General features: G+C 33.5%; 1 protein-coding gene across 8 annotated transcripts in view; it reads right to left on the reverse strand.

Annotated features, from left to right (window-relative positions):
* The window catches only part of LOC140063593 (regulating synaptic membrane exocytosis protein 2-like), a 185,689-nt gene that overhangs the window by 67,812 nt on the left and 103,787 nt on the right, over nt 1-14,090 (reverse strand). For all 8 annotated transcript variants that reach the window (XM_072109991.1, XM_072109990.1, XM_072109995.1 and 5 more), the window contains 2 exons: nt 12,708-12,847; nt 6,038-6,168 (listed from right to left, as the gene is read on the reverse strand). In XM_072109991.1, coding sequence (XP_071966092.1) covers nt 6,038-6,168; nt 12,708-12,847 — 271 coding nt within the window. The remainder of the gene's footprint in view (nt 1-6,037; nt 6,169-12,707; nt 12,848-14,090) is intronic.

Here is a 14,090-nt window from a genome sequence, read left to right on the forward strand (position 1 = left end):
ATGATTCAATTAAAGGAAAGTGTTTATCATATAAGGTGGTAAAATTATTAATAAATGTGTCATATGCTAGATTTGTGTCTTGCGTACTCACGACATCATTCCATAGACAATTTGATAAATCATTACGAAAATTAAGGATATTGTGTTCACTAGTATTTCTAAATTTAAGATTGGTATTGATAACTCGCTTACTCGGTTTATTTGAACTGATGTTAAAAACAGGAAGATGATCTGTAGCATCATTAATAATGATACCACTAACAGACAATTCAAGATCATTTGTGAAAATGTTGTCAATTAGGGTAGCGGAATTTTCGGTGATGCGTGTCGGTCTATGAATAAGCGAAATGAGAGAATTATTGAAAAGACAATGAACAAAATCATTAATATTGTTATCAGATTCAAATTTGAGTAAATCAATGTTAAAATCACCAAGGAGAAATATTTTTTTATTTTCTTTCGATATGTTTTTAATAAGGAGTTCAAAGTTCTGTGTAAAGAAAGGAATAGCATTATCATGAGTTCTATATATAGTTCCGATTATTATATCTTCTTTTCCGGTTTTAACTTCAATAAATTGAGATTCACAAAAATTAAGTCATCTCTAATTTTATAATGACACTTATTATTAATAAAAATATTGATACCTCCGCATTTATATGAACGGGGTTTGAAAACTAGTGAATAAAATGGCAAATGAATAAGTGGACTAACACAGTCCATCCAAGTTTCTGTTACCGAAATTACATCAAAGTCAAAATTAAGAGATTGAATGCAACTTGAAATAGATTCAAAGTTTTTTTGTAAGCTTCTAGCATTAAAATGTATACAAGAAAAACGATTTTCAAATTTTTTGTTATTGAATTTCTTTGTGAATTCACTTGGTAAATAGTAATTAGAAATATTTTGATCTTTAAAAAAATTATTGTCCGGGTCGATGTCGTCAAATTGACTAGCAGTTAATGAGGGTTTAAATAGATGGTTTGATAATCGATTTAAATTATCATTATTACTGAAAATTGGTGCTTCCATATAAGACAAAAACACAAAAAATCAATGAATCAATTGATAACAGGCACAGCATTCTAAACTGCCCAGTGATGATGAAATTTAATTAAATGATTTAAATATATTTAATGCATTTAATGTATGGGGAATAAAATAATGATGAAGTAAAAATAATTGATATTAGATTTACCGTGAGCAAGCCAATATAGAGACACTAAATGTGATAAGTATGTGATGGAATAGCAAGATAATAACAATAGTAACTAATACCATAATGGTATAAATATACACGTGAAAATGGTTAAATCAGAAGTGTTAATTTGGAACTGATGCGCAAAAAAACAGCAGATTAAACGATTATAATAAAATATATCAATAACTATAGTAATAAGAATAATAATACAATATAATGCCAATAAAGTTTAAAATTAGGATTTGTCAATGTCAGAAATAGAAAGTATGGGAGTTACAACTTCCCTGCCATTCTTCAAGATGGTTGCAAAAATACGTCCATCAATCGACCAAACACTGTTTGTATTCTGATGTTGCTTCGATTGAGCTAGACTTGCCCCAAGTCTGTATTATGTATTTCTTTTTATTTATTTGTTTTTATTTCGACCGCGATTTTTGTCTGAAAATACAGACTTGTGAAACACGTATAGAAATCGATTTGCAGACCGCAAACATCCAATATGAATGACGTAGGTTATCATACCGTATTTGGCTATATGGGGCGGGCGGTATGTAAATATGGATTTCGAATCAACCAATGATCATTTTGTTTCAAATTGAAAAAGATAGAGTACATACAGTGCTGAATGTACGATCGAGACTGTTGAAATATAAAATCGTAATGCCAAGTTGTTTTGTTTATTAATTGTTTAGTCCTTGGCCTCTTTCGTAGGTCCTACTCAACTCACACGTATGACCTGCCAAATAAAACGCCAATAAAGTAGGCCTACATACCACCGGCAGGGCTACACCACCACACAGGACAGGGTCTGGGTGGGAATTAAATCAAAATTATCTCCGCGTAATAAATGATCCATTCAATGTTTGATTTGCGGAGAAGCTAGCCTATCAAATCAAGACAAGTTTTCATGTTCTTGGGAAAAATCCCATCAAATGTTTACCAGACTACTAGGCATATAAAATATTTCTAGCCTTCAGAAACATTCATAAATGTACCCAAGTACACATTGTCTAAACGTAACATAGCGCATGCGCATCATCTTAGTTGTTGAGTCTTTGAAATTCTGAAATATGAATATTAAAACGGTGTACGAGTGAGTAGCCAATCGCATGCAGCTGAAACTAGTCAACCGGATAATCGTATGCACCAAGAATTCTTGGTGTCAAACCACGTGACTTGTGCGTGTTTCCCCAGACGGAGTATGCAAAATCAAGTAGTATACTTATGAAACGTCATATGTGCCAAAATATTTATCTTTTTACTAATATTAAGACAAAACTCCGTCTGGAACCCAGACTACGATTGAGCCAGAAGATTGCGTCTTTTTAGGGTAAGATCCTCTTGGATAGATATTCCAGAGCCTTTTAATTTCCTTCTCACTGTTATAACGTTTCTTCGACTTCTATATAAGGTAAACTTTACAATAATTGGCCTAGGTCGACGTGCTTTAGCATTCTTTCGTCCTGTTCGGTGTGAGCGGTCAATGTCGTGTAAGTTGATGTTTACACGCAGCTTGCTGCTTGCTAATTTGCATACTAATTCATCAATGTTCTCGTTGTCAGATTCAGGCATTCCAAAAATTCTGATATTATTTCTTCGTGAATATTGCTCTAGATCATCAACTGAGTTGTGTATATTGTGCATTTCAGTTTTTATATCATCTACAAAGGAGCTGATGGACTCAAAATCATTTGTTATGTCGCCTATTTTGCTTTCACAAACAACTAGTGAGCCTTCAACACGATCGATTCTATCCATATTCGCCTCAAGGCTTTTCTTAACGGTTTTGTTAATTAAGTTAATAAATGTTTCATTTGAAAACGTATCCAAAATTAGCTTACCAATAAGTTCAGCCATTAATGGTCCATTAAAAGCTTTTTTGATGTTATGTTTTCATCCCTGTATTTCTTAATATTTACAGCCTACAGGCCACACTTTTTATCCAAATCTCACCAAACTTGATGAAGTATGTGATGTTCATGACCATCCTCAAAATGTACATTAAAGGAAACTGGATCTAACTGAGGTAACCATTTTGGTCTCCCTCATAAAATGATCTCTCATGCGTTTCTCGTCCTGCTATCATTGTAGCTTGTTTATCCAGTGCATAGTTCTCCATATTAGGGCAAACTAGGTCAAGTCGAGACCTAGGACGTCTTTTCATTGGTAATTCTGCTGGTGACTGACCAGTTGTTGACTGTGGTGACAGTCTGTATTTTGCCAGGAATCCATATAATCTTGACTCCAAGTCCTCACCTACAGTTTTCTATAACCTCTCTTTCGTAGTTTGCACAGCTCGTTCCGCTAACCCATTGCTGGCTGGATGGTATGGTGAACTACAAATATGCTTAATACCATTCTGTTTGCAAAAGGTCTGCTCATAACTCATAACTGGTAAATGGGGTATCATTGTCTGATACTAAACTCCATGGCACACCATAAGTTGCAAAGGTTTGACGTAACTTGATTAAGGTAGCTGCTATTGTGCTTGATGCCATAATATGAGCATCAACTATAACTAGTATCATTTTCCCTTCAAACGGGCCTGCATAATCAATATGTATGAAATACCATGGTTTCCCTGGCCACTTTCATGGATGAAGATTTGCTTTTGGTAGTGCTTTCCCATACTGCTGACAAGTAGAGCATCCTTGAACAGTAATTTTTATGTCCATGTCAAGATTAGGCCAACAAATATAACTCCTTGCCAATGATTTCATAGGCACAATGCCATGATGACTTTCATGTAATTCTGACCATAGGCTCTCTCGGCCTTGAGCTGGGATTATAACTCTTGAATACCAAAGTAAACAACCTTTCTGTGTGGAAAGTTCGCTCTTTTTGCGATGGTATGTTTTGAATTCTTTCTCCCACTCCGGAAGGCCAACCTTGGAGTGTATATTTAAGAACTGCAGAAAACAACGAATCTCTTGGTCCATTTCGCTATCTGCGGTGCAGTCACTGGAGTATCGTTCAGCAAGTTCATTAACTGTACAATTTAAGTAAAGGAAATCCATACTCAAATACATCAATGGTTGCTGCAGTCGCCAATTGCACCGGAATCTCCATATATGTTTGTATGTGCATATTATTTGCCGGTGTGGTTGACTTGCAAACTGAAGCAAAGTGGTTTGATCTTTTACATTTATGTCATTTATGTTTTCCCCAAGCTGTGCAAACTTTATCAAGCTTCTCTTTACCATGACAACCTCCACATCCTGTGCAATGATGGTTATTTATTTCTGGCTTTGCTTTATGTTTACCTCCTTGCTTCCCTCCATATTTCGGTTTTCGAGGTTGGTAGTACTTCTGTTTGTGTTCTACCACATGTATAGTTTTTTCTGTCTCTACACCTCCCGCCATTGCTTTGGCTTGTACCTGGATGGCTTCTAGAGTTCGACCAAATGTAAGTAATGCTTTTAGTGTCATGTTTGCTTCACTTAAGCCCTTATTGTGAACCTTTACAAGTTGACAACAATAGATAATTTGCGATTTTATCTCCGATTTCTTATCCTGGAACTCACAGTTCTTTGCTAGTTGGCATAACCTAGCATAGTATTTGTCCAGCAATTCAGTGGGGTGCTGGGCAGCTTGCCTGAACATAAACACTTCATATTCAACATTATGTTTACGCACAAAATATGTTGTCAATTTTTCTTTTGTTTCTAAATAACCTTCGTGGTCTCAGATTTGAACGGTGAAATAGAAGTGTCCATTGCTGTTCAATAATATAGATGTATAATAGTACAGTAGGCAGATGCTAGCCTATGTTAGTTGCTAATGAATGTGATGCGCATCCTTGCTGGTACCGGACAATGCAATCACTTCGCTGATCGATGATAATGATTCTACTGTAGCATAGGCCTACTTGCCGATGGCCTAAAATCGTGCTATTTCACCTTACTTGTAGCCCAAGTAAGTAATAAAACGTTCATTGGGTAAAAATCCTCAATGCCAATTATGTAATGTTTGGAAACACCAAATACTAAAACAGTTCTTTAAACAGTAAACTTTTAATTGAATCACTCTATCATACAAAGGTACAACTAAGCAATGAGGCGCTATATGTGACGTCACAGCTAGCGCTGTACTACAAAAGCGTGTTTGGAACAGAGCAGTTCAGTTTTGAAAGTGAAAGATCAAAGATCAAGGTCAAAATTCACAAAAATCTATTTATTTATGATATTTCATTGGCTATAGGTCACAGGTTTCAGAAACTTGTTGAACTTGCACACAAGGTTCAGAGTCAAATCTGACATCATTACAAGCAAAATTATTTTTGAAATAAATAGTATAAGATAAACAAACTACGGTACCATAAATTGACAACACATACTGCTATAGATATAGGGCTACAGTCAATAATAACACATACTGCTATAGATATAGGGCTACAGTCAATAATAACACATACTGCTATAGATATAGGGCTACAGTCAATAATAACACATACTGCTATAGATATAGGGCTACAGTCACATACTGCTATAGATATAGGGCTACAGTCAATAATAACACATACTGCTATAGATATAGGGCTACAGTCAATAATAACACATACTGCTATAGATATAGGGCTACAGTCAATAATAACACATACTGCTATAGATATAGGGCTACAGTCAATAATAAAGAGGAGATTCACTTTTTAATGGAGGTTCGCCTGAACAAAAAACGTCTACCCAACCCATGCCTGATAGTGGCGGTAGTGGACACTGTGAAGTTGAGTAGTTATTAAAATTATAGTCCTAATTTACAGATTTTAGTATTATATTCTTTAATTGGAATTTACACTGTTAGAATGCTTGTAATAAAAATAACTTTAAAAATTCTCACCTTTTATTTGGCAGTAAATACATCTTAACATATGGATATCGAGCTTCTTTGTTGTCTCTTGCTGGTAAATTTTGAGCAGACATTATTGTTACAATTACTTCTAGACTTTGAGAATCATAAACTAATTTGAGCTGCAAAATAATTCATTTGTATCGTGATAGAAGTACATTATTGGAGATATATATAATTTAGACCAAAAAAATCATTTAAATTGCCTTTAGATCGTTTTATGATTTTGATAAAATTGATAATAATACTGATGAGATTTTAAAGGGGGGAAAGGGAAGGTTGTACTGGTTAAGGAAACTCAAGACTTTATAAGTTGAAATGGTCATCCAATAGATTTTAGTCGTAACATTTACTGCTTTGTTTGCACATATTACAGAGAAGAATAAAACTATATAGATCAGTGGTTAAAGATGCGAGTGATGTGTACAAAGGATCAGGTGCCGTTTTCGGCCACCTCGACTTATATGGACTATACCATTATTATGATAGGGGTGTGGTGTATTATGTTTTATGTAGAGAAGGGTGTCTATTAAAGATGTATTGTCCCTTGAAACACAAAAAAATATTCTAAATTTAAAGTGGCCATATCAAAGTAATATTAAAGTTATTCACTTTAAGTCGAAAATTTGAGCCAAAAACAACAAGTTTACGTAATTAACAGGTAAATTAGTTTGATTACATTTCATCTGGAAAATCGTCACGAGCGAAAGTAAACAAAGATTTCAAACCATGAGTACGCATTATGCATATGCTAAATTAGGATTGTTTACAACTCTCCACGGTTAAGAAGGTATTTTCACACAGATCATGAGGAAGTTTTATGATTATGCATACAGAGTAGCCAAACAAGCGCGTTTCATTATGGGATATGTTTTGATTGAAAACTTTGACTGGAAGTCAAAGTTATTTTTTTAACAAAAAAACGTCTGTATTTCAGTTAAAATTTTTTTTTTTTTCGATAAATTTTTGGTGATAGTTAATAACTATTATGATACTTCAGAATGACCCACCTTTTTTCGAAATCTTTTATTTTTTATTTTTTTGGAATTAGTCAAAGAGACAATACATCTTTAATGGGAAGACAATACAATTGTTCTGTTATGTAACCTACAGTACAAACTACAAGGAACAATACAGAACATCAAAAAGTAGCATTTTAAAAAGGCATGTTATTATTAGGTAGGCCTAGTGTTAGGGAATGCCAAGATTTTGTAACAATATTACTATATTACAATATTATTATATTATATTAAGATATTTTATATAAAACTAACTTTATAGACAAATTTAATGAAGAACCATCTACTAACTGGATAAAGCCATTTAGGAAAAAATAATAATAAACAAGTTGATCATAACGAGTGGTTTTCAAAGGCACAATGCAAAACACAACGTTAACGGAATATACTATGTATAAAGGAACCAAACCTTGAACAATATTTGTTAGATAAAACTAATTTTAAGAGTATCAATTTAAAATTTAAAGCAAGATCAAACTCTCTAGATCTTGAGGGTCGTAGAAAATCCTGGTCAAATCATGACACAGGATTATGTAAGATGTGTAGTACAAACGAAAAAGAAACAGTAAACCATTTTGTTATTTAAATGTCCTTCATTAAACTCTGTTAGACAATAATTAAGTATGTACCGGGATAATTTTAATTGTGGACCTCAGTTAAAACACCACTTTATGCTAGACAATTTATTCACTGAAAATGAAACATTAGGAAAAATCTTTGATTTTTATTGTAAGACATAATTAATGAAAGCATGGGTTACTAGATCTACAATGTTATCCGCATTACCTCTCTCAACTAATTGATTAATATAGTAAACAAGCTACATACATCTCTATGAGGATGTATCTGTAAGTTTTATTTCTTAGGCCTATCCTGTATTTTTGTTGTTCTGTTTTTATTTTTGTAGTTATATATATTGTACAATTTACGTATTATGTATTTTCATACAGATCTATAAATTAATTAATTAGTTTACATTTTGTTTTGATGTTATGTATTAGTATTTAGAACTTTGTGGCTTATGTTATTTGTAATTTTGTCTGTAAATTGGATGCACCATTAACTGATAAATGTGTGACACCGATATAAAGGTGATTCCTATGAATAAATAAATAAATAAAAACTATATAAGTAGGTATACTTACTTATTATATATAAAAACTAAACTAAACACTACAGTATAATCAAAATTAAAGCATATTAAATACTAGGCCTATGTTATTCCTATCTAGATTTAAACACTTTAAATTTTTGTACAATCGGATTCGAAATTAGAAAATCTTAAATACTACAATACAATCGGAATTAAAACATCCTAAATACTACATTACAATCGGTTAAATTACCTAAACTCTATAATGTTGTGAAATATGTACGAATGTTGGCAAATGCATTCTAATCGGCCCAATCCTATCGGTAGATAAATCATATTTTTTATTTTCTTGAACTAAACATAAATAAAACGAAAGAAATAAGGATTGATTTTCGAAAACATAATTGGTCTGACAGTATACATTAATTAAAGTAAAGGAAGTAGAGATTGTTAACAATTATTGATAAGTATCTGGCAGTAGTGTTTGACTAAAGCTAAATGGGTGGACATGTTGATCGTAGTTAAGAGGTTAAATACAAGGCTGTACTGCTTGAGGAAACTCGGTTCTTTGGGGTAAAGCAGGATATTTGTACTATAGAATGTTTATGTTTTACTAATCAGTGATGTTCTATTTGGGCATATTGTATATTGGGCTAGGAATATCAGTAAGGGAATGTAAGGGGGATAAAGACCGAATTGAGAAGGTGCTGGGTAGAGCGTGGAAAGTAATTGGTTTGTCTAGTATGCAAATGCTTGACTCGTTCTACAGTGAACAGCTTGCCGATGTATTCCATGCTATATTGGAAGACACCAATCATCCTCTTCATGGCGACATTATCAGCTCCGTTTTACATTCGCTATTATAACGTTTTGATGCAAACGTTGTTCAATTAAAACATGTATTTCTACACAGAAACGTTTAAAAACGTGTTTAAAACATTTTAGAAAGACCAAACCTAAAAACATGCAATGTCAAACGCTGTGTTTTCTGGGAACAAAATGGTACAGATTCACTGACAAAATTATAATGTTTATTGTTTTACCAGGGAAGAGTTAATAACTCTTCCCTGATAAATGTACTACTGTCATCTTTATTAAATGTACTACTGTGTTATCGTTAGGTAAATTATATTTTTTATTTGTAGGCCTAACTGGAATAAAAACTTTCTTTATATACTTTCTGTATCTATAAATCTGTAAAAATTATATAGAAATAAAGAGCCATAATATACTGCATTAACTTGAAAACTGAAATTAATTCTACAGCATGCAGGGCGTAGTTGTTTTCCCTTTGTTGCTGAAACAACAAGAAAAACAAAAGAACAAAAGGAGCAGTATTTTAACACATGAACACAGTCAATTAATAAATGGGACACCCCTATTTTCCCATCTTTTTATAATGGTATAGTCCATACAAGTCGAGGTGGCCGAAAACGGCACCTGATCCTGTACAAAAAACAAAATCTAAAGAAAATTATGAAAAACTGCTCTCATACATTATAAAATGATTTTATTAGCAACAAATCTGGCAGAATTAGACCACTTAAATCAAACAATTCATGTTTTAGACTATCTTTCATTCCAAACGCAATACACATTTTAATTCAGAATGGATATGAAAAGGGTTCCAAAATTTTCATTTTCTGTTTTCAACACGTAGTATATACTGTTACATACTACTGACTGTAATAGTAAATTTCGGAGATAAAGCATAGAAAACATCCCAAAGAAATGGAAAAAATCTAATTTTTCTTATTATAACATTGTTTTGTTTTTAATTAATATTGTACTACTTTTCTGAACGATATCTAGCTTCAGCGGGCATTGGGCCTAGAGCGCCGTTTCCCAATCTACGTATGGGTCGCGACCCAAAATAATTGATGGGATGTGACCCAAAGAAATTGATGGGTCGCGAAATTGTTTCCGATACTGAAACTTGTTATCAATTATACACTGTTCTATATGTGAAATGTTCTCATTTTTGTAAAATCTACAACACCGATTACATTTTACATCTACTGTCTCGTGGCGCGGAACCCTTCTAAACCGCTTGGCTCTGGTGATAAAGCATATAGCCTTCCTAGCTAGGGCCTCGCATTCCAACGACGCTTTAACACAGCCATTTTAACCCAATAAAAATGTTATTCCATTAAACAATAACATTAACAGTTCAAATATTATTTAGAGTTTTGAAAATACCACGTTTAAGTGTAATTTATACAGACAAAGTGTAGGCCTAATTATAATAAATCTGTTTCAAGAATCAAGAAATTTACAAAACTAGCTAGCTCCATGACACTACAAGTACAAATAATAAGAGTTCAATCGCCACTATGTCGTTCAAATGCTAAGCACTGCGTTGTCCAAATGACAGGCACTACGTCGTCCAAACGTCTGTGGTAAATTCATGAATATTCATTCGATGTTTTAATGAGGACGGCCACCGTTTCGTAGTGTCCAAGATTTTGCTGCTTGCCTGGATCCATTTTTTGTCATTTGGGATATTCGATGTATTACGCCTAATGGCATTTGGTGAATGACGAAAGGTTATATTTCATCATTCACCTCATGTCATTATTTGTACAATTACACTCATAAACATTCATTAGTTGTATATTATAATTTCCATTTCCGGAAACCTACTGTAGCAGCTCTATTTTTCAAAATTTTATTTAGCTCAGCCGCAACCATTACATTTTTTTTAGTAGCTCATACACATTGTGTACATGTACAATAAAGTTCATAATTACTAAGGGTCTGTTTCTGCTGCATAACGCAATTTAACCGGTTATTTTTAAATAGATTAAAAATAGATAACAATAACAAGACCGCGTTTCTGCTCAATTTGTGCTCCGAAATAACCGGTTAAATCTATGGGTGGTCGTCGAGCAAAACGTCATCATTACCCAAAATGCAATACACTCAGACGGAAGTAGTAAATTGGCTGTTTGTTTACATCGACGTCGTGAGTACACACGTGTGTATATATCGCCGAACATCTCACTCAAACATGTTAAAAAAATAAAATGTTGTCTCCAGGTCTACAAGTTTTGTTTTTTGTAAAGCCTACTTACATCGCTAATAAAATTAATTCTCATGGCGCCTTCAATAACATGATGGAGAGGGTCGTGCAGCGCCCGATCGCCTAGGATAATTTTTATCCTCAACAAAGGCGATGAAATACGGCCCTTCCCACGTGAACGACTGTTGTCTTTCGCGAGCGCGGTCCTACAAAACACCAAACGGAAACAAAAACGAGACTCAGATTGTTGCAATACTTACCAAACGAGAGTAGATAATTGTTAATTAATTATGAAAACCCAACTTTTATATCAAAAATCGTCCGAGTTTAAAAACGATTAGTTTAGCCACAAAAACTTAAATAAAACGAGAGTAGCCAAGTCATAGATTATCGCACGCACATAGTGCCTTTAATAAAGTAATGAGTATTGAACATCATTTCTATGCTTAATAAAATCATATTTAATATATTATCAAAGGCTCTGATTACCTTTGTTTTCGGTCGATGTGATGTTTTTCTAAAAAATTATATTATGTAAAACGATCAAAGTAAGAATGTTCATTGTTCTCCTATTAAAGGCACTAAGGGCGTGCCATAAATACGCTTGTTTGGATTAAGTTTTTGTTGCTAAATTCATCGTTTATAACATAAATTCGGATGATTTTTGCTATAAAATGTGGGTTTTCATAATTAATTAACCATTATCTACTATCGTTTGGTAGGTATTTGCAACATTCTGAGTCCCTTTTTTGTTTCAGTTTTGGTGTTTATATAGGACCATCCATACCCTTCGCGAGCGTGTACTAACGCCTCAAATTGCTTAGCTTGGGTAGTCCCCGGAACTCCACCCCAAACTCCTCTTTTACTTTCGCAAAAATGCTCTTATTTATTATCTGTGATTCTTTTCTATTGCCTGCCATCCTTCCCCGTACTTTCTCTCCCCCCACAACTGAATAACATATCTTGTGATTTCATTCATCCACATACATGTTCACTTCTTCGTTCGACTGTCAAAACCACGAGGAAAACACACATCGTATGCGACGGTATCTGACCCGGGGTCACAACTGTCAATCAAATAACCGTTATTTCGTGTTGCAGCTAAGAATTGCTCAGCGATAACCGGTTAAACGGCGTTCTAACACCGATTTAAATTGGTGTTTTTAACCGGTTATTTTGCGCTGCCTTTTAACCGGTTACCACAAATTTGTCCTGTTTCTGCTGCCAAGAAAATGGAGTTAATTTATTCACACCGATTTTAATTTATTCACACCGATTTTAACCGGTTATTTTTGATGCAGCAGAAACAGGCCCTTAGTCTCCTATCAATTAAATTCTTTGAGGCGCCTATATTGATGTGCTTGTAAATTGAAATGACCTTAAATTGCTCAGAGAGCCTGGCTGTTTTTTGTTATCCCCTCAACCTTTCAAATATGGCTAAAATTCTATATTTTGTCAGCCACTTTTAATTTCAAGTTGGCAGTCTTATTTTTTAGTGTATATTTAAAAAAAAAATATAATTCTTACTTGCAAATCACCATGTGGTGATGCACCTGTAAGCTGTGTACTGCTGGGACTTCCAGGAGATGTTACTGTTACTGATGGCCGCTTTATAGGTTGACTTATTTCATCTTTACTACTTCTAGAAGCAGATTCATATCCACTGCCTGTAAGAGAATTTTTATATACTTATTTGTTGTACATTTTGCACAAACATAATTGAGTGAAATAGCGTATTATTTTTTAAGGTGTGTTACAACCGCTAATATAGCTAACGCCAGCTGGTGTAGTAAATAAATATCAACACCAGCTAATGTGCCTATTATAGTATGCTCATATTCTTGAGCTGTGCCTATTATGTGTCATAATATAGATTATAACTGTATATCTATATAATTTCGGAAGATAATGAACAGTGGTGGCGCCAGCAGGGGCTATACACTTTATGCATTCTGACTGACAGCAAAGTAAACAGTATGTGGTACGCATTTGTCGACTGGCTGTGTCTCGACTTTGTACGAATCATTCATGGCCCATCCGGCTCACTGCGGTATACGCGTCGACATATCTGGGCTGTATCATATTACATCCAGACACCAAAATGTGTATTTTCCAGATTCCAGGCGAAAATCGAAATTCATTTGCAACTACGCATCGACGTACGTTCGTATCGTCATAACTGTCAAAATTTGCAGGGGCTTCGCACTTCGCACCCCTTTGTTGGCCCCGTCGGGGCCAACAAAGTTATACATTTTCTTACTGTTCAATAATTAAAATCGCATAAAATAGAAAAAGTAAAATGTACGATATACAAAATAGGTTGGAATTTCTTAAACTACGATTACAAAAATTCAATTTATTTACATATTAATTATTATTTAATTTATTTTTTTATTTTTTTTATATTAATTTAATTTGGTTAAAAATATTATTGCACAATATTAATTGTATGATATACAAAATAGGTTAGAATTTCTTAAACTACGATTACAAAAATACAATTTATATACATAATTATTATTATTTAATTTAATTTTTTTTTTTTTTTATATTAATTTAATTTGATTAAAAATATTATTGCACAATATTAATTGACCAAACAAATTGTAGTAGAAAAATACAAAATTACAACAAAAAAAGTTCAGTGTAGAATAGATTTGATGATTTCAATAATAATTAGTTCATTTATTAATGTTATTTAAGTAGGCCGCGGCATCAATATAATACTATACTCAAATTGAAATCAATCATTGAAGTGTGTTTTAAGTGCCCTTTCAAAAATGTTCAAGGAGGAAGCGCTGCGGAGCTGGTATGGAAGAGCATTCCATAGAGTCAGCGCGGCCTTCATGAAACACCTTTCACCATACGATTTGGTTTTAGTAAAAAGTAAAAGATTCCTATGATCGTGAT

This window comes from Antedon mediterranea, chromosome 1, assembly GCF_964355755.1.
Source record: "Antedon mediterranea chromosome 1, ecAntMedi1.1, whole genome shotgun sequence".
NCBI classification, from domain to species: domain Eukaryota; kingdom Metazoa; phylum Echinodermata; class Crinoidea; order Comatulida; family Antedonidae; genus Antedon; species Antedon mediterranea.